This window comes from Neopelma chrysocephalum, unplaced genomic scaffold, assembly GCF_003984885.1.
Source record: "Neopelma chrysocephalum unplaced genomic scaffold, ASM398488v2 Primary Assembly neopelma1_22b, whole genome shotgun sequence".
Classification (NCBI taxonomy): domain Eukaryota; kingdom Metazoa; phylum Chordata; class Aves; order Passeriformes; family Pipridae; genus Neopelma; species Neopelma chrysocephalum.
In genome coordinates this window covers 3,831,504-3,859,467 of record NW_020897690.1, presented here as the reverse complement: position 1 = coordinate 3,859,467, position 27,964 = coordinate 3,831,504, and the positions used below count along the sequence as shown (strand labels likewise).

Below are 27,964 nucleotides of genomic sequence, written 5' to 3'. Positions count from 1 at the left end.
GGCTCCCTCTCCCGCCCGCCGCCGGGAGCGGCTCCCAGCGAGGTCACTACAGCGCCCGCCATGCCCAGCGCCGCCGCAGCCACAGCACAACCACACTTAGGGGCGGGGAGCCGCCGTCTCGCTTAAGGGAGCTCGGGGAGGCCGCTCGGAGCCTTCTTTTTATGTATGTTTTTCTTGGTCTGGCACACACAGCTGTGTAAAAGCGCTGCAGTTGACGTTTGCACGAATGGAGACCGGAAGAGACCAAAGTTATGTGGTTCAACAAGACCAAGTGCCGGGTCCTACAACAAGTGCCCGGGCCACAACAACCCCAGGCAGGGCTAGAGGCTGAGGGCAGGGTGGCTGGAAAGTGGCCCAGCGGAAAATGATTTGAGGTTGCTGGTCAACAGGCGACTGAAAAGAGCCAACAGTGTGCCATGTGGCCAAGAAAGTCAATACCATCCTGGCTTGAATCAGAAATAGTGCAGCCAGCAGGACTAGGGAAATTATTTTCCCCCTCTGTAGTTGGCACCCATGAGGCTCACGTCGAATACTGTGTCCAGTTCTGGGCCCCCCAGTTCAGGAAGGACATTGAGGTGCTGGAGTGTGTCCAGAGAAGGGCAACAGAGCTGGTGAAGGGTCTGGAGCACATGTTCTATGAGGGAGCTGGGTAGTTTAGTCTGAAGAAGAGGAGGCTCAGGGGGAACCTTATTGCTCTCCACAACTACCTGAAAGGAGGTTGTAGCCAGGTGGAGTTGGCCTCTTCCTCCACGGGCAACCAGTGATAGGACAAGAGGACATAGTCTCCAGCTGTGCAAGAGGACGTTTAGATTGGACATCAGGAAGAATTTCTTCACAGAAAGGATGATTAGACATTGAAGTGGGCTACCCAGGGAGGTGGTGGAGTCATCGTCCCTGCAAGTCTTCAAGAAAAGACTGGACGTTGCACTTAGTGCCATGGTCTAGTTGACATGGTGGTGTTTGGTCATAGGTTGGAATCGACTGATTCTGTGATTCTGAGCGCCGAGAACACCGCGCTCCGGCTTCTCGGGACGGGCGCGGAGCGCACTGTGGGGCGTGGGGAGGGAGCGGTGACATAGCGGCAGGCGCTGCGCCTCCCAGGGCTTTAACGCTTTCCGTGTGCCCCCTGCGGGACTGCTCCGGAAACCAGCGCCGCCTCCCCCGAGGCCGCGCTCCCGGGCTCCGCCTTCTTCGGGCTAGCGCCGTCCCGCCCCCCGGCGGCCCGCGGGAGGAGACAGCGCCCTCTCTCCCTGCCTCCCTCCCTGCTGGCGGCGCGAAGCCGACGCTTTGGGGCGGCTCAGCGGCCATGGCGACGGACCGGGGCAGGTAACGAGGGGCGTGTCGAGCGGGGCTCTGCCGGCCCAGGGCTGCCTGCTTGGCCTCCTTCACCTTGCCCGGCCAGAGTGGTTTGTTGTTTTTCCCTCAACACCGATTGCTCCTCTGAGAAGCCCCTTCCACCTGTCCCACGGCTCTGGTTTCTAGCTCTGAAATTGCCACGGCAAGGGCTGTGGTCATGTACGCAGTTTTATTCCCCGTTTATTTTTTTTCTTTTTAATCTGTAAATGGAGTGGGATAATATCCACCTTGTAAAAAGACTTTGGAATTGTTAGATGAAAAAAAATTTCAAAGCATTACTGTAATTTCTGTTTATCCCCAGGAATGCTTTAAAATTTGGAAAAGGAGACAGGTTTCTTTCAGTACTTTTAATATACATTATTTGAAATATATTACTTGAAAGAGACTTGTTTGCTGACCATCAAAAAAACAAATCACATTGCAAGTACTATAGGGTATGAAAGTGAAAATACTGGTACAAAACTGAGTCCCACAAGTTGAAAGCTAATGAAAAAGCGGTTGAAGTTATTGTGCCTCTCAGAGCATTTCAGCTGTTCTTGAATTCTCTAAAGAGGGGACGTAACAGCTGTCATTGATTTGTGCTTATCTGCCCAAGCTTTGTCAGTGTGGTGTAAAAGTATTTTGTCAATACTAATTTAAAATCTAAGCACACACAGTACTTGAAAAATAGTTTGTGGATTGGATTTGCTGTTGTTCACACCTTAAGAGTATTTTTGTTTCGGAAGATGCAAAAGTTCACTTTTTTTTTTAATTGAAGCTTACAAAAGGGGTATATATTACATTGACGTTTTCAAGGAATATGTAGGTAACATTTCTCTTACCTCAGATATTCCTTCCTGAGGTGAAGAAGAGGGGGATGCAAGGAGTGGCTAAAATGAGCAGGAAGGACTGAATAGAGGCAATGCAGGTTATGCTTGTACAAGGTAAAGTGTGTTTTAAAATCCAGGACCCAGCTTCTTATCTGAATTACTCCTGTACCTGGAGTTTATGAAGTTATGTCTCTGTAGAGTATACCTAAACTAGTTATCTCCATGCTTTCAGCATGGATTCAGGGCAGAATAGCTTGGGCCATGCTGTCCTGGAACATACAGAAGTGATAGCTCTACTGCTGTTGAACATGACTTTTGTCCCTAAATGCCTTTAAATGGCTCTTTAAAAATGAAGTTTGTTAGTGCCTTATCATCTGAGTGTGTTTCTTGATCCTGATACATGGGTAAAACATTTGCTTGACCTCCAGGTTGTATTTGTTACCTGCTTATTTCTTTATAGTAGTTAGTTTAGTTGGTCTGTTAGTAATTGGCACCCAAGCTAAAATGTGCCTGTCTCAGTAAAATGTCTTGGATATTTTTTTTCACATAGCCCAGTTGACAGTGTAGAGCAGAGTTGTTCTTTGCTTTCTATTTTTATTTTTCTTTGAGCATAAACCAATCCTAAATCAGGAACAACATGTGTTAAATGTACATGGTACCCATATACTTCAAACTTTTTTTCCCCAATATCGATTGGTTGCCTAGAAACCCAGAGCTGGTTTTACGACATGGTGTAAAGTCATCTGGGAATTTAAAACATTACTAATGCAGTGAATGGGGAGCTCTGCCTGCTTGGTGGCATTAGTGGGTATGAAGTGCAAGGATTTGATTGAGTTTCAATTCCCAAATCTTCGTTCCCGAAGCCTAGGCATGATAGAGTTTCAATCTCAATATTTCTATGTGATTTAATGATAGTATTTATAATTACAGCTCACAAAGTCCTTGCTATCAGAAAACTTGGAAAAATACGTGGCCAGTTGGATTTTAAGAATTTGTTTGTGAAAAAAATATACGTATTTGCTTTCTTGAATAAAAGAAAGTAATTTCTATTCAAATTGTGATGTGCTAACGAGCTGTAAAAACATCTTGCCTGTTGAACTACCACTTATCTCTCAGATTTGTGAATATTTTAGCAGGAGAAAGTCTGAAATGAGACTATAACTTTGTTTCAAATATGATTCTGTTGTATGTTCAAAGAAATTATTTTTGAACCTCAGAAGTTTTCGAGAAAGGTTCAAGATATTGTTTTATGTGGTATCTTTTAATAGCTTAGCAAAGTTGGATGGCTCAAAAATGTCTCTGGAGTCATGTTGCAAAACAAGATTAATCAGTGAGTTCGACTCACTGCAGAGACTTCTGTGGGGCTTGGTTGTGGTGACCACAGTCATGCAGCTGTATAACCCTAATAAATCTCTACTGGATTCAAACTGGTTTGATGGAGTGACACTACTCCCTTCTGAGTACTGTGAGAGATTAATCACAGGAGAGACAGCTATGAGTTTAAATCTGACATCTTCCTGGTGTCAGGTATTTTAACATGGTGATAATTGTTCAAATCTGTGAGCAGATAATAATGAGTTGCCATGTGATGTATTCCCTGAATCCTGCCTCGATTGAAATGTTGTGTCTAGGTGCGCACAATATGCATATTTCTTCATTTTGTGAAGATGTGACTCCTAATGGCTTTTCTTTCTTAGAAATAGGGTAAGGACATTTGCTGCCAGGCCTGGGGAATGTTCTGAAGCTGTAAATGCTGGAATTAAAAGTCTGTATTTGACGCCTGCTGTAAAATGGAAACCAAGGGTGTGCATTGAAAGGTGAGTATGTCTTTAGTTTAGGAGTAAGAGTGGAAGACCCCTTGCAGACTCTAAGCTGTCTTTTGACTGCTTACAGTAATTACGTTCATATTTTGAAGATTTCTGTGTCAGATGTTCTGAGTTAAAAAGATTTGCTTTCCTGGCCTGCTTCGTGATCCTGTATTCACCTTCTAATGTTTACTGTAATGGTTGTCCTTTGCCTTCTTTTCTAAGTTCATATGAAGTATGTAGCTTTTCCAAGTCACGTGAAGCCTTCAGCAACTCCTTTGCATGTCGTGGGCAGTGTTGTTCTTTGAGAATAAAAATTGTTATTTTATTACTTCAATAAAAGCCAGTTTGGAATTAAACTTTGTATTTTTCTCTTGATTTTTGGTTTTTATTTTGTATAGAGAGGCTGAGGATGTGGAGTGGGATGAGGGGGGAGGAATAAGGAACTGTTGCATATTTGCTGAAAGGTAAATGTTTCCCTTCCTGTTTGACAATGAAAGGGCACTTTCAATATAATCCTGAATTTTCTTTTTGAAAATTAGTTACATTTTTACAAAGTACCCCATCTAAGAATATTAATTAATCTGAAAGATTAATTCATTTTCCTTGTTTTATTAATTTGGTACTTTCCTGTGTAATGATTTCTGTGTTTTGCATTGGATGGCCTGTTCAATACCTTTATGCTGTTAGTCTGGTGTGAAAGATGAGAGAAAAAAGGAAAAAAAATCCTTTCAGCTTCCTTCAAAGAAAAAATAATATGGTTGTGAAAACTGCTGTTGAGAATTTTCGATCAAGTGTATTATTTTATTTAATTTGCATATTTTTAAGGGATCACTTCTAAATTCTTTCTGGAATATATGCACTAACTACTTTGGGCTTTCAGTTTATGGGTTATTTTGCATAATAACCATGCAAATTTTGGCATGTTGCAAGTTTTGGCACATTGCCTCAATGTTATTACAGCTAAGATTCTGAGTTTTAATACAAACATTGGAGTATTGGCATTATCATGCTACCCTTGACAGCCCTGTGCTTTTGGAATAAAGTATTATAAATCAACAACTGTTGTAAATGACACAGTAGTAAAAGGATGAGGCACAGCTGGGCCACTGACTTTCACAGCACCTTGTATTTTCAGTGGTGATTTTGATGTGACCATACTCTATGCTCCAAAAAATTAGAGTATAAAATGCATCTATTTAAACTCTGTGCAGTTATGAGGTGCTACTTGAAGGGTATGAGGTTTCTGTCTGTTAATGATAAAATCATGGTGGCTTATCTCCAGGGTATCTTGGGCTTATCATGCTTAGACTGGCACTTGCATTTCAGGCAGCCTTCCAGATGCACAGAAACCTTAATGATCTCAAGATGCCACTTGGCTCTTATGTGAAAGTTCATGTTTTTCTGTTGAAAACTGCGTGAGAGCCCTGAGCACATGCAGTTTGAAGATTTTGATGAAGTTGAGCATGATCTTACTGTTTGACTAAGACATTTCTGTCCTGTTGCATCCTGAGAGCTGATGCCACAGTAGGAGGAAAGATATCTGCAGTTTTGGCAAATGCTGGTGGTTATGGACTAAATGTTAAAATCGTGGTACAAGCAGTAAGAAACTGAGATTGAATGAGGTAGTGTCACGTCAAACTGGGTTAAAGTTAACAAAGTGAAAATGCAAACCAGTAACTTTTCTTGTAATTGTTCTGTGCCACTTCAAAAAGTTGTGATGAATTGTTTTACGCAAATGCTATATGTCAGAGAGTGAAATCAGTACCCAAACTCTGGGTTAACTCTTCAGGTGATTTTTGATTTGTGTGTTTACAAGCTGATAGTTTCCACCTCTTTTGTTTTGCTCTGGTTTGAATTTAAAATTCTTTGCTTGTGTAATTTCTGGAATTTGCAGGCAAGGCTAACAGTGTTCTTCTTTCTCCTGTTTTCCAGCATGCCATCAGAAATGCTGCTGAAGATATTTTCGTATTTGGATGCTGTGTCCCTATTGTCTGTCGGTTGTGTGAATAAACTCTTCTATGATCTGGCTAATGACAAGTAAGGAAGAGGGAGGGTATAAGTGCTGGTCTCAGTCAGGCAGCTGTTGAGTTCACCTGAGTTATGAGTCTTTTTAATTTAGTTTCTCTGATGCCAGAGCAGAGATGCATGAACCTATGAGCAATTACTCTGCTGCAAATATACTTCATAGCCCACAGTACAATGTATTGTATGGAATTCTAGCTGTGCAAGCCCTGTTGTTTAATGGGAGTTATGAAGTGAAAACTAAATACAGTGCTTTGAAATGTTGCTATTTGCATTTGTTTTGTTGCAAAATTTGCATGTATTTCTTTGTATTCACATGCACCTGCACAAGCTTTTTGGACCGGGCAGTCCTTAATGATGTGTAGCCAGTGGCTTTCATAATTTTGAAGTCCTACTTACTAGGTCTTTCATCAGGTTTTTGCAAAGGGATTGATTTAATCAAATGATCCACTAGTAGGTTTTATCTGTTGCTCTCTGTCAAATTTTAGTGACTTCTACATGAAAACAAAAGAGACGAACATAAATACCGACACATTTTTTGTAAGCAATTGCTTATACAGAATTCATGAATGGCTCCTACCAGTATCATGATAATTTTGTGAAAGGATAAAGTGGAGAGACTTGGGTGGTACATGATAATTGGGATGTCTGGGTATCCTTTTTTTTCTAGGATTCTGCTGCATTAGTGTTGTTTAAATGAGAAAATGTCTTCCTGTATAGGAAGTTGCTGTGTCTAGTATGAATCCATTTCTCCCTTATTTGCTGAAACTTGTGCAGTGAGTTGGTTTACATTGGCATTGACACCTTTAGAACTGATTAATCTAAAGGGAAGACTGTAATCTCGATTTATGTTTTGAAGCTGTGAGTAGGTAAGTGTAGATAAAAATTGCATAGTTGACAAATTATGTATCTTAGTATGTGTTTTCCACTTCAGGGTAGTAATATAGGATAAAATCATTGTGGCTCTACAGGGAAGGATGATTCATCTGTCTCCGTCTCAACAATGTCTCTTTCCATTTTCTGATCTCGACAGAGATTACTGTATGTGCACAAATGGGATTTGGGGAAGACCTACTTCCTTTATCTAGGAGATTGGCTGGTTCAGTGGGACCAGGTCATTTTCCTGCTGGATTTTCATGGACCTCCTTGAGACCCCAAATCTTGTTTTGAATTACCAGAAGTTTTAATTGAAGTCCCTGCATATTTCTCTGACAAATCTGATCTTGTGTTTTAGGCAGAGTATCTATTTTAGGTTTTTTCTTCTGTCCTGGATGTACAGGGTGCTGTCCTTGGTGCAACAGGACCATCAGTTTTTCATTATGATGTGTCTGTGCTGCCTAATGCAGTGCTTTGTCTTTGGGCTCTTCAAATTATGTCTGTGCTTGAACGGTTCCTTGGCATTGATGACTTCCAGTATAACTGTTGAAGACAAGGAAATGTTTCTGAGCCCCCTTTCTGCACTCTCCTTGCCCCATATGTTGTTGTTCCAGCCTTCTTGTCATGCCGTGTGGGAAGCTCGCATAGATGGTCTGTCTGAAAGCCTGAGGATTTTCATCACCTGCTGATTGTGCATGCGTAAGAGGAAGCGAGAAGTGAGAGCATGGAGGAAGAATCTTTTTGCTCCTGTGGTCAGGTGATGATTGATGATGAACTGTGTCTGATTCTGGCATTTGAATTAGCAGTAAGAGCTTTGTTTGGCTTGTAGTAACATCCAATAGGAGGCCTTGAGATTAAGTTCACATTTTGAGGCAAAAAGTGCATGTATTCTGCTGTGGAAGAGGCAAACCTGTGCTTCCTGGTTGGATACCTTTTTGATTTATCTGCCCTGACTTCTTCAGAAGTTGAGGATGAAGGGGCAGTGATACCTTCCTAAACACTCGTGATTCCAAGTCCTTCTTTTTTTCCTCTGCCTCCCTGCCCTAACTGAATTTTTGAGCTTCTTGAACTGATTTCTCATCTGCTTGCACAACGCTTATTTGGAAAAGGAAGAAGCAACATGTAGCTGAGAGTGAGGACAAGTCTGCTAGGTATTGGTGGCAAATCTGTCTTCTGTCACCTATATTGCCTGAGCCTGAACCTTCAAAATGCAGGAAATGCCTACTACTAAGTCCCATCTTTTCAGCATCATGCAGTCAGATGTGGAGTATCTCTCCCCATGAAAGAAAGGATGTCTCTCTTGGGAAGGGGTTCCTAGTTAATAGGAGAGTGTTATAAGGATATCTTACTGGACTATTTAGACTGATTAAGACCAGTCAGATGATACACAGCTCAGTTTCCCCTAATGATGATATGTCAAGGACATCTCTCCTCTGTTTTCATTACCCCACAATTCTAAACTGCTTTGGAATTAAATAAAAATTTTCTCCCTCTATTGGAAATATTTTATATTATATGATAACCTGGTTGCTTTTTCTGGTCTTAAAATAGAAGTATCTTAAATCTTTGTTTTACCTGTGGAATTGTTCTTTATGTTCCCCTGCCCCGATTTCGTAGAAACAAAAGTCAGATGGTCATGTTAACTGTGAACCCACCTTTACCAGTCATGGAAGCTCATTGGTCTGTGTGTTTTAAACAGCTTTGTCTCAAAAAATGACAGTGGAGCATTCTGCATATATCTGTACAGCAGCAGGCTGGAAGGTTTTTTCAAAATTCCTTATGTTGCATCAATAACCAGAGCCTCCCTCTCAGCATGTAGGGGCTTATTCTTAGCAGCTGATGAATTGAGAATGGTTTTGATGGGTAGGAGGCAGTGTGGGATGGATTCAGTCCTTGAATGCTTTAATGCTTTAAGGAGAGGGAAAATGCATTACAAACCACGTTAATGTAAGTTTGCCTGGGGATAAGTGAGGACTGGTAAAGGTAATCTTGCTGATAAATGGTGGAAAATGTCTCTTGAGAATTTGTTTCTCTTGCTATTAATTTTCTTTAGTGCAGTTATGTAAGCTGTGTGTCTAGTACTTCAGACTTAGAAAACTTACTGGAAACCTTTATTCAAAGATTGTTGTTTAAATTCTTGTAACTTCTTGTACTCAATATTCCATGAACGAACTGGGATATGAGAGGTGGAAATGTGATGTCATAGTTTTCCTGACATGGAAGAGCTGAAGCCATTATTCCTATCACGTTTCTTTGTCTTCAGAAGGTCATGTCTTCTGTCAGGTTTTCCAAAGAAAGTGCAGAAGGGATCGAAGTGACACTGGTACCACCAAACATAGGTGATTCTAATCGTCCTCCTCCACCCCCTTTCAGTTGTGTGAGAAACTTGAGGGGTACAGGTTATCTTTGTTGAGTAAGAGGTATTAAACCACTTTTTCCACTAACTGATTTTGTGTGAGAAGGATGCATCGTTTTGGGGAGGAATTTTCAAAAGTAACTGCTTAACCCTTATCAGTTCTCACTTCAGTTGCTGAGTCTGAGCTTCGTCCTGGATCCCATATTTTCAGGAAAACAGACAAGACTTACCTTTTCATAGTTTCCTTATGATAGCTTTATCTCAGATCTGTTTGTTTTGTTGTTGTTTGCATTATCATTTTTTTTTATTTTTAAATCTACTCAGTGAGTATCTGTGAAGGAAGTAGCAGCATAAGGGGAAGGAAAGCTTTTTAAAAACCACATGCTCTGGTGTGCTATTGAGAGATATAAAACAGTGGGAAGTTCTTAATATCCAATTAGTCTACTTTCTAGAGCACTAGTCAAACGTTTTCTGTGTATGTAGTTGAGATGTTTATCAACCTGATTGAAGTATCGTAAGACTTAACTGAATAACTTTTTATTTTTTTCCCCTATGGTAAAGCAGAAAGTTTTAAGTGGATTTCATTTGGTATGTATAATCTAGAAATGTGTTCTGAGATTCCACAGTCTTTTAGATAGCCTTGTAAGCCCATGAGAAATGGTGACATCTAGCATCCTTGGATTCCTGAGCCTTCATGTTTGCACCACAGAAACTGACCTTATGTGGGCTTTTGGAAGGTCAAAATGGGGAAAAATGTGCAACCGTGCTCTTATATTTTCTTAACTCATAGCTGGGAGGCTCCAGTTTCTGCTCTTCTAGAAACTTAGATTTAGATCAAATATAGTTTGCTAGTAATCTGAGACTTCATATTTTTTTGCTAACATTATGCTCAAGCATAGCTGAAATGTGAGTACAAAAAATTGACTATTCTTGAAATTTATGTGGTTTTCCTCTTTATTCTATTTTTATTTTCAGTGGACTTTGGCTGAAAATCTATTCCAGTTGTTTGCAGCCAAAAAGGACAATTTGGAAAATGAAGTCTGAACAAACAGAAGCTGTTCCCTTGGGCTGTGCTGCTCTACATGATAAAAACCCTGGGTACTGGAAGAAAGAATACATCTTGAAACAAACAGCTGCTGTCAAAACTAGAGTAATGCGACTTGCTAAACCTCTAGATCCTTATACAGGTCTTCCGTGTAAAAACGAAGTAGCTATGAAGTAAGCAATTCCTTGTCACAGAAGTGGTTTACTCAAGAAGAGTGTACAGAATATTAATGGCTTTGGAAATGCTGGGGAGGGGGTATGGAAATAGAGTTATAACATGAGTATCATAATGAGAAGATATGATAGCCTATAAATGACTGAACCTGAGAAGCATAAGTAGCAGCTAGTAGAAATTTGAAAATTCTCTTGCAAGCATAGTTTGTAAATTTTGCGTTTTTTTTTTTTTTTTTTTTTTTTTAATATCCCTCTCCCCTCTCAATTCCTAAATAACAGACTCTCTGGCTTGAGTTGGATAATTGTTCTAAAGGACAAAAATGGAAAAGAACATGTAATGGAGAAGGCAAATCTGTCATTTAAGCACACATCTGTTACCATACTTTGGTATAGTACAAACTGGCCGTGCTTAGACATCGTGTCAACCCTAAAACTATTTGGAGTTATGCCGTTGTTTCTTGACCAAAGCATACCTCCCAACAAAAAGGGGTGAGTTTTAACATAGGATTTTTGAGGTGTTTTTTGGTGTAACTGATTGATAATGTATTTGTAGGAGCCGATCTTGGTTTGACTCAACAAGTTCTTTGTTAGAAAGCCTGTCTGTAGTGTTTCTTCCAAAGCCTATGTTCTTCTCTTCATTAGTAGAGCTTTTTAACAAGAAACATTATAATCTAACAAGCTATGACATTAATTCATAGGTTAATGTAGCTACTGGCATGTGATATACAGACTGATAGCTCCTACCTTGGAAAGCTGAATCTAAGGCATAGATACAAATGGGTGTGAAAGAAACATATAAATCTAGGAGAATTTAATGTGAGACGTTTAGCTTGGAACAGTTCGTCAGTATTTATATGGCTACAGTCAGGTAATATATGTTGTTAACATTTATTTTCTGTCTGATAAGTATGTGAATTTAGGGAATTTGGTGTGTAACTGTGAGTACAATCTAAGTACATGCATTTAAAAAAACAGTCCACAGCTTATCTGTTATTTTGTAACTTGAGCTGTACAATGTTTTTCTGAAATTATATTCTGAGAAAAGATATTTAAATGAAAAGTGTCTATTTGAGGTATTTGCTTGCTGTCAAGGAGTTTTGCACGTGTCTGGGTCTGTGTATATTGTATGTGCAGTATCAGCTACATGCTTCTTACGCAAAGCCCTTAGCCATATGAGTTCTGAAAAGAGAGAATTGTTCACCTACAAAACAACCTGGTTCCTCAAGCAGAAGCAAAGTATTTGCTTAAGAAATAAATAAATCAAGAGAAGCCTTTTGTATAAAGTCAGCTGAACAAGTCTTGCAGTCAAATTATGTGGGAAATATAGTTGATTTACCGATATGATGATTCATATGTAGAAAATAGTAAAAGAAAACTTGCAGGCAGTTGGTGTATTTATTTCACAGAATAAGTTTTTGGAGCTTGTGAATATACATGAATATAATGGTTTCACCAATATCAGAATGTCAGTGTTAAGACTATAAGGAGCTATTGCAGGGACTTTGGAAATGTTCCTGTATTGATATGAGCCTGATTGACTTAGAGATGGAAAATGCTGATGTTGATTAGGAAGAAATTCTTTACTGTGAGGGTGGTGAGACACTGGAAGAAATTGCCCAGGGAGGTTCTGGATGCCCCAACCCTGGCAGTGTTCAAAGCCAGGCTGAATAAGGCCTTGAGTGACCTGGTCTAGTGGGAGGTGTCCTTGCCCATGGCAGAGGGCTTGGGACTAGATGATCTTTAAGGACCATTCCAACACCTTAACATTCTGTCTGTGATTCTGTGATGTCCTGTCACTGCCGCACACATTACAGTTCAAAGTAATGTGATGAAGTTCTTCTTGGTTGCTGTCTTCCCAGCAGTGTGTGGTAGGTGATACTACAGTGATTCTATTGGCAAATGTAGAACTGTTTTGAATGTAATAAGAGCCCAAGTCTGCAAAGGGTTTTAGAAAGACTTCTCTCTCCATTCTGAATAGGTAACACAGACTCTGCTTTCTGGTCTTTTTTTTAGTGCATTATTACTTAATAACAATGTCTGTGAAGTCTGAACTTTAGTTAAAGGGTGTTATGGATTTTATATGAAATGAAGACATACAAAGATATGTAAAATATCTTTAATTACAGGAAAAATGTAGAAAAATTTGCTTAAAAAGAAAAGCTTGCTCTAACAGAAGCTTTTAGTTTATTATATGTACAGTTTGATTCTCTCCTTTGAATTTTGCTTCTGTGGAGGAAGAATTTGCATTAGCAGCTTGCTTCATACTGACAAAACTTCAGTGATTCTATTTAGTACCATCATAGTATTAAAAACAAATTATAAAGTAATTCTGTGGGTATTTTGAAAAACTGGGCAAGCACATAAGTTTTTCTTCATTTTTAAGAGTATAGTAGAACTTCTTATGGTGTTTTTGTTTCTTTTCTTGTTAGGGGTTGAGATCCTGCTAATACACTGTAGTTGTTCAAACATATAGTTTATGACTGTGTGTGCTGAAACTGTTTCCAACATGCTGTTGGTCAGATTTCAGAGTTAAAAATGAAATTAGGCTGAACTGTAACATAAATAAGGAGACATAGCCTTTTTGCTACATTTATGTTCTGTTCAAAGACCTCGCCGACTTTCCTTAATTGCTGAATACCATCTTGCTAACCTGACTGAAAGCAGTGCAGCAGTTGGTGCTGATGGGCTTGTTCAGCTCTTCAGTCTGAATCCAGGACTCTTAATAGGAATTTGGAAGGTAAGATAACATTACATGTTGTTTCAGTATTTTATTATGACTTGAAGGAACATGTTTTTTTGCCTTGTAGTTTGGGATCTGGGGACATTTCGAGGGTTTTTTAATTTTTTTTTTTTCCTTTGGATTTTGGAAGATCTTGTCTAACCTAGTAACAACAAAATGCAGGTAGGGACAGCTAGTTGATGACTTATTGTATTCTAAAAGCTGTTGCAGAAATATCTGTACTTTTAAAAAAAATCCACCTCTAATTAAAAGATCAGTTATGTATCATGCATTATTATATACTGTGTTCAGTTTTATTTATTTTGCAGTCTTCACATGCCAAAGTTTGATATCATGGAGTTATTTTAAATAGAGTGGTTTGAGGAGAGATGTGCTTCTTCCCCTGCTTCATGCCATGTCCTGTCCACATCACTCAAAGTGATGAGTCCCCACAAGGCAACTTAGCTTTAATCTACATCAACAGGTAGCCGTATCCTGCGCCAGCAGTAGGAATGCTGTAAATCATGCCCTTTTGGGGGTATTAAATTCTTGGTATTAAGGGTCTAATTTAAGCAGTTAGTCTCTGTAGGCTGTGTGTAGAGATTAATGTCTTCAGGGAGCAGTGCAGAACATCTGAAGTAGACTTATACACGAAAGGAATCTGTATCTCTGCAGAGAACACTCTGGGACCTTAGTGACTGTCTGAAGTTACATTGGTCTAGGTGCTGTGAAAGCCTATCTCAGGGGTTCTGCTCGTGGTCTGATTTCAGAGGTGGCAGCCCTTTCTTCCTCCCTCAGCCATATTACTGATATAGACTTACGTTACTTGGCACTGGCAAGAAACTTCCTTCAGGGAGCCTGTGAGCAGTTGCTCAAAGCTGTGTCTCATTTCCAGCTAGAATTGTGCTACCTCAAATGTGCACAATCTCCAGAGGCATTTAAAACCACAGAAGGAATATTTCTTTTACTTAAAAATAAGAGTGAAAGTCCATTTCCTAGAAAACTTGAGACTGGCTGACCTGCATAAGCCTATTACAGGTTGTCTTAATCTATGAAGAGCTCCGATAAATGAACAACAATTTCTTTTGTGTCTTCAGAACTTTACTAGGTTGTTGTCCCTGTGTTGTTGGCGCTGTAGTCTTGCTAGTGCACTGCCCCCTCCCATGCTTGGAAAGACAACTCTTTCAGCACCTGGAAATGGTTCAATCATAACCAAGTTCCACACAGTTGTTAAGCATCAAGTGCCTCACTGTAGGAGCTTTTCTGAGTGGCAGTTCATATTCTCTGTGTAGGCAGTTAACTGTAGATGGGTGTAGGAATTGCAAATGTCACACGTCTTGGCATTTTACACATAGCTCAGCTGCATGGCAGAAACTGTTGATGCTGGTAGTTTTGGCAACCAAGGACAGGTTGTGTGGGCCTTCTGATATTTGGATGGAGAAAGAGTGAGAGACTCTGTGATTGTTAAATCTCTGTTGTTATATCTTTTAGAGCTGTAATTTTGCACTACGAAAGTACAGGAGTAGTTAAGAACCCAAAAGTTCAAACAGACGATGTCATTTTTTGGTAACCCAGAGATAAAAATAATAGTTGCCCACATTTCCGGACAGTAATAGGCTGCTTGCTCTGAATAGTTTTGCTATTGATTTATGTGTTTGCAAACATAGAACTTAAAAAATGCATTTAAAAAAAAAAAAAGAGCTGAAATCCTAGCATTCTGTATTCTTGGAGTAAATAGATACCTTTGTCTGTATTTAGCTCTCACATTGAGCTCTGATGTTTTCTTTGAGCTGTGTTAGGCCAATAGAGAGTTATGTCTTAACGTTTTCCCAGGAGTATGTAATCTAGTGAAGACACCTGAGGTTTTACTTTGAAATTTACCATTTCTATTGAATAGTTCTGTATTCCTCAGTGATGTTAGCCCTCTTTGCAAATAATTCCTTACATATGAAAATAAACTTGATGCTTAGCTATTCAGTAGCTGGGGATAAGTCCTGTTTGATTCTGTTTAGGTATCTATTTTAAAGTGGTAAGTAGAGGCTAGAGCAGTACAATTCATGGTTTTCTCTGATAACTTTTGCCCTAATATAGCTAGTTTCCCTCTCTTCCCCCCCAATATAGAAATGCTGTAATCTTTAACATATATTCTGTGCTCTTGTGAAAAGACACTAGCAGTTGTAGGAGTCCAAGTGTTAAAGCAAGCCGTTATTAACATTATTACAGTAAAGGGCAGAGTAATAAGCAGCAGCATTTATCTATGAATTTTAATATTCAGAAAGACTTTGTGGGGAAAAAAAGCATTTGCAGATGAAAATACATCTACTTTAATTAACTTTTCAGGAGAAAAATGAAATTGCTTTTGTTATGGTGAGTCTTCATTATCATCAACTTCTTGAGAGAAGCATTCTGGGTTCTGCTACTGTGTAAGTTTGGTTTCTTTGTGGTTAATAAAGATAACCTTTTGAATAAAGCTCTTGAGTTTTACAGTTAAAATTGGCTGCTGGTTTATATTTAGGCAGTATTTAACTATTCTTGTTTAATATAAACAAGTTACAGTAACGATATACAACACTGTAGAAGCATTTTCATACTAAAATGTTGCAATTGTTATGCTGCTGAGGAGATAATTTAGTTTTACAAGTGTGCTAGTACTTGCTGCATTGAGAAGGTTAGAAATACAATGCCAATACTTCCTCCCTTTTCACAAGCAGTCTTTCTATTCCCTCTTCCAATCTGAAAGACACAGAAAAGAGAGAGCCATTTTAGGAAGTAGGAAAGTAATCTTTAGCTGTGTAAGAGCGGAGAAAAAAATTCTGATAAACTGGTAAGGTGCCTGCATTAATCTTTCTGTCCTATTGGGAAATTAGCTGGATTTCTTATGAGGTATTTGTATATATGTGTGTATTGCAGCATATGATACAATACCTGTTTATACACTGTAAACTGTTTAAAAGGATGGAGTTTGTTAGCTTTACAACAATATTTGTGAAATTTATTTTCCCCTCAGCTTTCTATTCAGATACTGTTGTATCTACTGGTAGTCTTATGTGCCCACTATAACTTAGTGTGGCTCTTTTTAGCACAGAAGGTAAGATTTAACACCATCTCCCGTAGTACCAAATAGAATCCTAAGTAGAAGCTGCTCAGTTGCCTCTGGCATTTGATCTCTTCAGGTCATTTGTGTGCAGTAGTTTTTCTTTTGGTTAGGCACAGACAAAATTATTCCAGTAATTGCTATTTCAGAGAAGTCTCTAGGTTAGTGGGCTTTTAGATTTGTACTTAAGCTGATGCTTTTTTTTCTTTTTTGGCAACATGTCCATATTTTGGAGTTTAACAGATGCACCTGTTAAAGCTGACTGCCATTATTTTCTGCCTTTGCTGAACAGCTGATTAGAAGTACTATATACTGTAGAAGGTAGCTTAAAAGAAGTGTGATAAACTAGAGATGTTTGATTTCAAAACTCTCTGAAGACGATAGTCTAAGAGTAGGGCTGTGTGTTTATATCTCTTTTTATTAAGTCATCTCCCCCTGCTTAATCACATTATTATTATTTTTTAAAGTCAATATGCCCCTCCACCTAATAAACCTGTATTGGATGATATTGACCCAGAATATGGACTACATGACTACCGTCTGCATCTGGAAATGCATGGTAGAAGCTGCACCTACCTGCGTGGAACATTCAGGAACGTCTTCTGCAGAAAAGGTATAGTTGACAGAACAGTAATGTCTGGTTTTAAAATAATCCCTGTTATGTCTTTCCTTCTTGTATCCAGTGTCTCTGTTTCAAGGGCAGAAACTGAAATGGATTTTTAAGAGAAAGCTGTCTTTCTGTTCGTTTTGTGATTTCTTTATATCTGCGTGGGGTGTTGTGTGGCATCATAAGTAAGCCTGCTCTGTGTGAACTCTGCCTGCTGTTAACACTGACATGGTGTCAGGCCTGAGACACAAGTTCTGCAGATTGTCAGGGTGTTTTCATTTGGTTCAGTGCTGCGTTAATAATGCAGTGGCACAGCTTTTGGTGCAGGTTGATGTTCCTTCATCTCGGATACTATAAAGGAGAGACAGTTTTCCTCATACATTTTGGAGGCCTGTTTCTGTAGAATTCGGCTCAAGTATACTTTAGGTGCATTGACAGATTAAATATTTAAATATGTTTGTAGAAGTTACTGTGAATTCTTAATACTTAGGTTTTTTTTATCTCATTCAGTTTAAGGTTGTTCAGATTTTTCTGACATCCTTTTCTTGTGTAGTAAACAATTTCAGTGATTGTTTTTAACTTTGGTACTTCTTTTGGTTTTCAGCATTTCCTTTCATAAGACACAATGGATCATCTGTGTTGTTTTTGTACAGCTCAACTTCATAATTGTGCTATGGTTTTGCACATATATGGACGATTTCTCCTTTGACTGAACTTCAGCACAGTCCTTCCTACGCTACACGGCTGTGTTTCTGTCAGCAGATACAGATTAAAATATTAAAATTGAGCAATTAAAATTAAATACTGTAACTTAATTATTGCTCCCCAGTATTTTTTGTGATAACGGCACTACTGAACCTCCTGTGAATTTCAGAAAATGCTAGTTTTGCAGACGGTAGAGGGCGATGTTGTCGGGCTCCAGTGCATTTACGGGGTTACAACAAATTTCTTGTGATTAGTTTTTGGTTTGTTTTTTTTTTCCTTTTGTATTTGGTCACTCCAAAACCTATCATTTAGATTTCAACCTTGTGCACAGTGTGGAGTGTTGTAGTCCTTGAATCTGAAATATGTATGTTTTCAAATTCCATAAAAGTTTCAAGCTTGAAATAAAGGAATACTTCTAAAGGCTAAAACTTCAGTGAAAGTCTATCCATATAGAAGAAATCTCACCTGAAGTGTTGTGCATTACAGGAGTCCTCTTTATACCCTCAAAAGAAAATTCTTTTCTAAATTGGCCAGGTGGTTGGGGTTTCTGGTTTTAATTTTTGAGGCAAATATCATGTTTTGTTTTCTCAAATTAAAATTTTGTGCTCCTGGCAATACAGTTGCACGAAAAGAAGCAGTATTGTGGCACACTTCACTTTTTTGCTGCTTAGAATCTACTTCTTTAAAAGATTATGCTGATGTTTATGCAAATTGTAGCAAATGTCTATGAGCTACACTTTTGATGCCATCTCACTTTGCATGTTACAGAATCTGTTTTATGATCACTAGTGTTTTCTGAATTGTTTTGGTTTTGTGACCTTTAGCAGTGTGACAGCCACTAGATTCTGGTCTTATAGGACATCAGACATCTGAACCGTGGTTCTGCAGACAAAAAGCTCATTTGTCATCTAGTCCCTTCCCTGTGCTTGCACAATAATTACTTTTGAAAAATGCTTGACTTTCTACAAAAATGTCATGAGGCTTAGGGCTGTCTGCTTTCACATATTTTCATTGTGATTTGTTGTTCATTTTGCTCTTTCTGGTAAACATGGTGTTTCTGAATGTGGCTGACAGTGTAGGTTAGTCCAAGCTGGTTGTATTTGAGGATTTGTGCTATGTTTGTAGGCTCCATTCTAATAATACCCTTTGTCCCATTCTCTGGGAAGACTCTGAAGCATGGAGGTCTCAGGCATACTGAGAAGTCTTGCTATTTCTTAAAATTCTCTACCCACTCCAGATTTATTTTAAATTATGGATGTGACATGCCAATGGCAGTTTCCACAACGTGAGACACAGTTGTCAGGTATTATACTGGAGTTTTCCTTTTTATTGGTTTCCATTAGGAATCTGTACATTCCTAGGTTACCAGAGAATACCCATTTGTATTCTGCAAAATAACTGATTTATTTGTTTGAACTTAGTTTTAATTTTGTCTGCTTTTTGTTAGTGCTTATTAATGTTGTGCTTCATTTTTCTGCTCTATTTTCAGTTCTTTTTTCAGAATTCTTACTATTAAATATAAAAAGTTATATCACACTTCATTAAACCAAGCAGATAGAGTATATATGGCTTCAGATTTTTTTCTGTTATTAACTTGCATTGCAGTAACTAGCTGTTTTGTCACTTTGTTTTGGTTAGGTTTTAGCATTTTATTTTATGCTCCCTTTTATGTAAACAGCATTGGTAATATGGTCTTTTTAACAGATACTGTAGAGCGAATATGCTAAATACTTTAAAATTGAATTGAAAATATATAGAAAACTTCCTTTGTTTTCAGGAAGCTATGACAGGCTTTTCATATGATGGGCCATGAATCTAGCTTCTTAATAAACATTCTTGAAATGTATTTCACTAGGTTTTCAACCTTTAAGAAAAGCTTTGTAGCCACATGGTAGTTTAAGCTTTGGCTTTTCAGTGTTATTTCTTGTTGATGTAAATTGATGTGTTGTGCTTGCAAAATATAAGGGATGATTTTTGTTTGTTTAGAGAGCTGTTAAGATTTGTTTGTAAAATTTCATATCATGTATTTGAAATGTTTTGCTTGACCTTGGAGATTGATTTGCAAGTTTAAATGACCATTGCAGTGTGGTAAGGCTGGTTGTTGGCACCAGAAGTAGTGTTAAGCACAGCCTTTCCTCTGAAAATGCCAATCATATTACAACTTGCACTGAAGGCTTGGTTAGCAAAACAACTTCCTTGGCTTTTAGCTAAAATAAGTGCATTGGAACTATTTGGCTGTTTCTTTCCCCTGAGGTTTGTCTACATGATACATGTTCTTTTTATTGGTATTACCTTTATCTGAAAATTTTTGTTCCCTGTTGCTTATTCTGCTGCTTTGCTGCTATATATGTCTTGCATAAACTCTGGACTGTAGGTATTACAAGGGGGCAATGAAACAAAGTATAGATCTGGCTGAAGAAAGCCCTGTCCAATTTGCTTCTCCTGTGTTTGTCTTGGTATGTTTAACATAGCTTGTTCTGCCCCTTAATTTCTTTTTCTCGTCTGACTGTGGTGAGGAAGGGGAGATTTTAGTACTTAGCCTTCAGCTTCTTACTCATTTCTAGGCAGACTTTTCCTTTTTTTCTGGTTATGAGGATTGCAACGGAGCTTTTATATTTAAAAAAATATATATATAAAGATTGGATTAACTAACCCATGACTAATTAGCCTTCAGATTCCTGATCTGTTGCCTATTTCTGTTCTGGCTAAAATTAAGAAGTAACTTCAGTAGGAGGTTTATAACCTTAGCCAGGTGACCCATCTAGCAATACTGTATTAATGCCATGGTATAGTAGTGATGTCCTAGGCTTCATGAATTTATTAGTAGTATGCATTTTACAACCTGCTTTTATTCCATTCAAATTTTAATTTGTTTCGAATAAGAGAAATAGCTGTTTCCATTCAAATCAGAATTGCAGATAACTTTGAAAAAAATGCTTGTTGACCGATGTTTTCAAGTCTCTTGTATAAAAGCCTAATTTTAAATGTGAACTTTTAGTGTTCACTCAGTAAATTGTTTATTTAAAATATTTTTACCTTGAATGAAATCAAGTAATTGGATTTGATTTATTGAGGTTTGGAATTGAACCATTTGGGTAGGTATCAACATCTTTTTTGCACTTTGAGCTAGATCCTGGAAATAAATTCTCCTTATGTTTTTCTCACTGAGTTCTTGGAGACTTCACTGCAAGGACAGTGGGTGTCACTGTCTGGAGCATTGCGTATTCTTTTAACAATACAAAATATCTCCTGGACAAAGTCATGTTGGTTTTGCTATATTCATGCTCCTATTCCTGATAGTGCCTATACCTGAAAACCTGCAGCTTCTGTCCTCTGTCATGCTGGGCTACTTTCTCCCCAGAGTAAGTATTCCTTGAACTCCCCACTTGTTAGTGATGCCTTTCCAGCATTGGTTTGTGGCCAGGCATCTCTCTGGAGTTGCTTGGCCCCACAGTACCAATACAGAGGAGTTTCTGGCTTCTCTGGTAGACTGTGGGCTTTCTTTCTCCGTCACTGCCTCCAGCTGTCTGCTTAAAGCAGCCACCAAGCAAAGGTTTTGCTGCCACTACACACAGGCTACAGTTGTTTAACTCACAGTCAGCCTTTCTGGTGTTGCTTCTTCTGTCTGCAGCCTTGTGCTGTTACTTGGGCTTGATTGAAGGAGAATCACAGGCAAAACGCTTCTCTTTTTTCACTTTTGTCACTTTCTCTAGGCCCTTCAAGCCCCTTCAGTTATTATCGTAACATCCAGGGCCTGCTACTGGATCCCGAACAAGCAGTATGTTCCTGGGAATTCCTTTCTATATCTCCTGCAAGTGCTAGACACTTACTTCCTTTCTTTATATTGAAGTTTCTAGTGCTTCTGTTTGCTCTTTTAAGGGAGTCTCTCTTGTTCAAGGAAACTTGTTTGAGGGATGTCCTACTACAAAATGTGCTTGTGTCATGATGTGATGCTTTTATTTTTAATTTTTTTGTGGTCAGAGATCATGTTCATTATGATGTACCCCAAGTTATAATTAGACCATTGGACTGTCTTGTTAACTTTCCTTCTCCAATAGCAAGGGAAAAAGAACAATTAAAAACAGTCGATCTCTTCTGAAAAGAGAGGAAGAGATACCAAAGAAATATGGTTATATGTAGTAATAAAAAAATCATTAATCATAATAATTCTGTCAAAAAAAAAAAGAAAGTGAGCCTTTGGAAAGCTGTTTAAAAAATGAACAAATCCATAATTTAAAAACTTGGTTTAAATCAAGGCATACTGCATGTCAATTTAAATGATGCAATATCCTTTCCAAGGAGGATTGATAGTTATCCTTATACCCTGTTGCATTGTGTTATTTGAGTTACCAGTCAAGAGTTGAGAGATTTAAATAATTTTAAAAAAAGGGCAGGGAAAGTATCGTAATTTGTTTCATATGTTATGTGTTGAGCTTTGCTTTTGGGGAGTGGGCAGTGGTGGAGGCACTGGTGGCATGAAAATGAAATGTTGCATCCTTGTGTGAGTTCTTTAGTTGCCATTCATATTTTTATACTAAAAAATACAAAAGACCATTTAGCTGCTGCTTCTACTGTGGATCGCAGAATTGAAGCCCTGAACTGCAACTGAATTTCTCTGTAATGTGCTTGATATCTAGCTGTTGAAGTATGTCAGGGTTGCTTATTGGTGAGTGGGAAGAAAATAGACATGGAGAGAAAATAAGAGAACATTTACAGTGTATTTGATTTGTTCTGGTATAATGTTATATATTGTTTATATTTTCAGGTGACATTGCAAATGGATACTTGAGGCTCACAGTTGTAAGCTTAAAGGATAATAGGAAGCACTTGCCTCTTATTGGGACACTTGGCTTATCCTGGGAAACAGATGTGTTTAAAGGCAATGTAAAGGTCAGAAATATTTTTTGTTTCTGGAAACGCTTATCTCAAAACAGAATTAAATTTGTATATCCTAAGTATGCTAATTTTTAAAACAATGTTTTTGTCTGTAGAAGGTGTCTTTAACTAGAAAAAGACCTCCATTCAAATATTGCAAAAAATATGTAAATTTTGAAAAAAAAGTTTTATCCTTTCTCTCTTGTAGTCTAGGTTCCATTACAGAACCATTGTGCATATGTGATGACTCCAGTGGTTTCCACTCAGCAAGGTGCTGTGACTGACCAGCCCTGCTTGGAAATGCTGGATAAAAAAACTGTAATGCAGATGTACTTTTTGTGGATTTGTTTGGTTGGTTTGGTGATTTTTTTGTTTGTTTGCTTGTTTGGAGTTTTTTTGCAAGCAATAAGCCTTGAACCCCTGGGGAAATACTATGCAGTTCTATGCTAGTACATATATGCAGTGGAAGTTAGGAAATGCTGGAGAATGTTAAAATGCCAATGGACACATGCAGAAAGTTACAGTCCACAGTCACACAGTCAGCACCTAGCTCGAGTCGTGTGCATCAGTCAGCTGGTTTAACTCTTTGTATTTTAGAGGAATGCTCACTCATTCTATTGGATAAAATTCTTAAGAGCATTATTTCAAAGAAAGTTTGAGAGTAGTTCTTTAGATTTTGCAGTAGTGGCGAAGGCACTTATTTTTAAATGTACTTCAGATGCATGAATATTTCAGACGTTACAAAAATTCTGATAAATGTAATGTAAGCACTACTGAAATATTATCTAGTTCAACACTTGGTTTTGATTTTGGCACTTGCTTTGAAAAAAACCCTAAAAATTAATAAAACTGTTGTTTCTGTTAATCCTGCATAAATGTGGAGAGGAACATTGTTTGATAACATAGTTGAGGGAGACTTTTTTACCAAGGCCTGTAGAGACAGAACAAGGGACAATGTTTTTAAACTGAAAGAGCATAGATTTACACTGTGGACATCAGAAAGATTTTTTGTTTTTTTTTTTACGCTGAGGGTGGTGAGGCACAGGATCAGATTGCCCAGAGAAGCTGTGGATACCCCATCCCTGTGAAAGTTCAAGGCTAGGCTGGATGGGTCTGGGAGCTACCTGGTCTAGTGGAAGGTGTCCCTGCCCATAGCAGTAGAGGTGGAACTAGGTGATTCTTAAAGGTGTCTTCCAACCCAAACCGTTCTGTGGGATTAACAGCTGCTTGGCAGAATTTTTTTTTTCATGAGTAGCACAAAAGAATTTGGGAAGTTAACTGTCAGAGCTAAACAGAGTTTTTTAGTTTTAGTCTCTGTCCTGTGTGCTTACAGCATAAGTTATACTGAATATTTGTTTCTAGGAAAAATAAAGAATACAAGATTTTTTTTAAACCCCTCATTTTGTGGTGAGAGATTGAACATGTCAACATAAAGCTGTGGATAGAATTCAGTGTGGTTTTTAACATGAACCTCTAAAATTATTAAAACATGTGGAGGCCAAATAACAACAGCCACAGAAGCAGGATGTGCCACTACTTTGAATTTATTTGAATTTTGCTCAATGCTCTAAAGGAAACAAACCCCAAAAGCTTTTTTTTTTTGCACTTCTGGGTATTTTTTATAAAAAATTAATTGCTGGAGTACAGATAGTTAGAAATTGTCCTGATTTAGGAATAGTATTCTCAAATTTAGTGTTCCCACTGCAAACACTTCAAACCACACCCCACTCATCCCTCCTCTGTCCTCCTACCCTCCCCTGCAGTGGCTGGAGAGGAGAACTGGAGTCACAAAAGCTAAACATCACGGGTTGAGATAAGAACAATTTACTGGAAACAGCAGTGAGATAAGAAAATGAACAGCATTAATAACAATAGTGTACAAGAGAGAGGCAAGTGATTCCCGTGGAAATGCTCACCGTGGGACCCAACTGTGCCAAACTGCCCTGACCTGGAAGTGTGCCCTTCCCCCTCCCTGGAAATGGTGTGAGGTGGTAGAGAATAACCTTCGGGTCCTAGCCATGCCCTTCCTGGCTATTGCAGAAATTAACCCTATCCTGGCTGGAATCAGGACAGAAATACATGGGAAGAACCCAAACATCCCAACACTCAACACCACCCTGCTTTACTTTTCGTAATTGGCCTTTTATATATGCAAGTTGTCAGACTAGAAAATAGTAATTCTTTCTTGTTTCAACTGATTTTATAGCTCATGTAAGTTTATTTCATCATCATTAGGTTTGATTTGAATTTTGTTTTTTCAGCATAGTCTACAGTAAAAAGCTTAGGAAAATTGTATGTATCATATTGCCTTGCATTTGTGCCATCTGCTCTCTGTTGTTTGATTGAAGTAAAGTAATAGTGAAAGCAGTGTTAAAGCAACAGAAACACAGCTATGTAGTACAGAGAAATAAAGCATTCCAAATTATTTTTTTCTTGGTGTGGAATATGTGATGTTGGTTTGTTTATACTTTTGGAGCATTACTCCTGGAAGTAATGTATATATACTACATAATTAAGATAGTTTGATTCATTTAGTGATTTAGAACTCATGATAATAAGTAACAGCTGATACTAACAATGACACGCAACTCCTGTGCTTTTAAGGGACATGTGCAACTATCGGTTTGCAAGTGCTGAAGAATTGGCTTCCTGACATTAGCATTATAAAATGATGTAATTGTGTAACGTTGTAAAGAAACATTTTCAAGAATTTGTAAAAGGAGGAATTATTTGGAGGGTAGAAAGATATCTTAGTATTACCTTTTTGGGAACTGAAGCTTGGAGCCATACAAAAAGTGCTGTAAAGCTTCCTTTTACAGGTGACATGTTAAGGGTAATAGTGTCTGTACGCTTCCTCGGTATGGTCTCTGAGTATCTCTGCAAACATCGGTACATTCACCCAAGTTCTAAACTTGATTTTATACTTAAGTTGCTTTCTCATATTGGAAGGACTGTCATTTGTTTGCGTGGTAAGGTTACTAATAATTGAGAGACACAGATGTTAAAGGCTTAAAACTGTTCTAGAAATAATGTCTGGTTTGGGTTGGCAGTGCTACCTTCTGTAGCACAGCTTTTGGTGTCTGTACATTTCAATCTTGATTTCTGTAGGAAACCTCTAAATAGGTGTTTGTTGCTTTGCAGTAATCAGTGGAGCACTGTCAATTATATTTTGAATTTTTAGCTTTCATACAAAAAATTGCTCTCTGAACCCTTGATACTTCTCCTAAAATTAGGGACAGATCTACTTACTGTGCCATGGCATAGAGAAATAATCTCTTCTGCTTGTGTTTGTAGGACTGCTACATGATGAATCTTACTCTTTTTGATGAAATTGGAGAGCCCTTCTGGTGTTTCAGTGCCCCAGTCTGCATGGAACTGTCTTCCAAGACATCTGGCCTATATGATTACATGGGTCATATCTATACCACAAACTATGCAGATTCAGAGGGTAAAGTTTGCGTTAAGTTGGTATGGCTGGAAGAAACCAGGCAGTATATTATAGTCAGCTTGGTGCTTTATGTAAGCACCGAAAAGGTAAATAAGTGGTATGGAACAAATTACTGACTTAATTGGGTCACTAATTTCATTGCTTTAAAAATCAAACCAAACCAAAAAACACACTAAACCTTTGATGCTCATTGATACCAATGTACAAGACTGTTCCTGCAAGTTTTTCAGTAAAAAGTGCAATTGCATAATTTGTTTAATTGGTATTGGAGAGATCGAAGAGACCTACTGATATAAAAGATAGTTTTTCTACTCTGTTGAACATCACATGGTTAATCTGTTTCTGATACTGGGTATATTGAAATTATTTTTATGAATATTTATAGACACTTGTTGCTGTGGTTAAAAAACTGCTTCTTTTGAGAGCCATACTTTGAAGATGCCTTATGTGATGTAAGATGCAGTTTTTGAGAACATTGACTTTTATGCATAGTAATAAAACAGCATGTGTTTTGTTGCCTTCAGGTTCGTTGGAGTGTTATTGCTAAATGATAGGTTTTGTTAAATGCAGAAATATTTCCTTTTCTTTCCCCCCCCCGAAAATACTTAAATGTATTCTAGTAAAGGACTGAAAAGGTAGACAGGAAGTCACAGATCTGAACAATATGGCAGTCAAGACATTTGTCCAGAAAATCACTTGTAATATCTATGATGACATTTCTTTAAATTCCTGTTTGTTCTCTTTTCCCATTTTCTAACCTTCTGTCTAATTTGAGCCTAGGTACTTGCCTCATGTATTGGCCTATGGCTGGATCCCAATTATCAGCTCACCTGAGCTGATATTTGCTCGTACTGAATGTATGTAACATTCAGTTCTTTTGGAAACAACGCATATCTGATACTCTTTGTTTAACAATACATATAAAAACTGAATGTGTCTGCCTGATCTTTCTGGTTCCTTGAAGTAACTTTAGGACCAAATTTTTTACTTGCTGTATTAAAAAAAAATAAAATTATATGATATTGGAATTCCATTGTCATTACCTCTCGTGTTATAAACCACAGAAAATTCAGTTTCACAGAATCCTATTAAGAAAAATGAACAATTATATTGTTGACTGCTGTGATTTTTGTTATGGTAGTGATTTCCTAAAAGTTGCTCTTTTCTTTATTTGCTTACGTGTATTAATTGGTTTGTGTAAGCAATGTTCATATGTAAGTACTTGTGTTCCATGCTGCAGAGACAGCAGGAGATATATACCACTGCCATAAAGTTGTTTCTTAATGTAACTTTCCAAGATAATAAAGCTGAGGCTGATACAACTCTAGTTCGCCTTGTATAATCTTGTCTGAAGAAGAAGTGGAAATGTTTCTGTGTTTGGTCATTAGCCAATCTAACAAGCATGATCAGCTGCATTTTGTGTCCTTTCTTACTGACTGCTGATGGTGACTGTGATCCCTTGAAGTGATATAAATGTTTTAACAAATGGACTGGGCATGATGAATGCTGAACAACAGACACTGAAATTCATCTGAACAGAGAAGTGGCCAGTCAAGATTTTTTTTTGGCTGAAGTTAGACTTTGAGGTACCACCTTTTGCAAGGAAATGGGAGTGCAGTCGCTCTCAGTCGTTGGCCTCACTGCTAAGCCTGTAAACAAAGATGTACAATTATTCTGGCTGCACTGATCCTTTGAGATGTGCAGGTATATTCTCTGACCTGCTGTAAAGCTACCAAAGTCAGTGGGCACCCAGCAGCCATAAAATGGTGAAAGATCTATCACTGCTCATTCTAGCTGAATTTTTGTTGCATTTCCAGTGTTTGTGGGTTTGGATTTTTTAAAAATTAAAGTACTTCCTTTTCTTTTAATAAGCAGTTGCTGTTTCTAAAGCATTGATGATTTTATACAGTTGAATCTTTTATAGAAAATTTTGGCGCCTCTGCTGGAAATAAAACAGGAGAGTAATACTGTCCCTATCCCTGATATGCCACTTTAGTAGCCTGAAAGTTTACTAACTAAATTGATGAGGAAGAGGGTAAGTCTTTAGCAGCACTGTCTACCTAAAAAGTGA

The 27,964-nt window shown here is 38.2% G+C and overlaps 1 protein-coding gene across 7 annotated transcripts; it reads left to right on the top strand.

Annotated features, from left to right (window-relative positions):
* Nucleotides 1–54: 54 nt before the first annotated feature.
* Nucleotides 55–27,220, top strand: FBXO15 (F-box protein 15). Of its 7 annotated transcripts, none has more exons than XM_027678231.1 (10): nt 55–163; nt 3,863–3,982; nt 5,906–6,010; nt 10,203–10,445; nt 10,725–10,934; nt 13,053–13,182; nt 15,505–15,587; nt 16,726–16,871; nt 22,336–22,460; nt 25,740–27,220. In XM_027678231.1, exons 3-10 carry the CDS (start codon nt 5,907–5,909, stop codon nt 26,007–26,009), a joined length of 1,311 nt encoding a protein of 436 aa, XP_027534032.1. In that variant the 5' UTR covers nt 55–163; nt 3,863–3,982; nt 5,906; the 3' UTR covers nt 26,010–27,220. The 7 variants fall into 7 exon arrangements, with proteins under 7 accessions (XP_027534032.1, XP_027534043.1, XP_027534053.1 ...); XM_027678242.1 differs by lacking the exon at nt 55–163 and adding an exon at nt 294–314; XM_027678252.1 differs by lacking the exon at nt 55–163 and adding an exon at nt 790–809.
* The last annotated feature ends 744 nt before the right edge of the window (nt 27,221–27,964 follow it).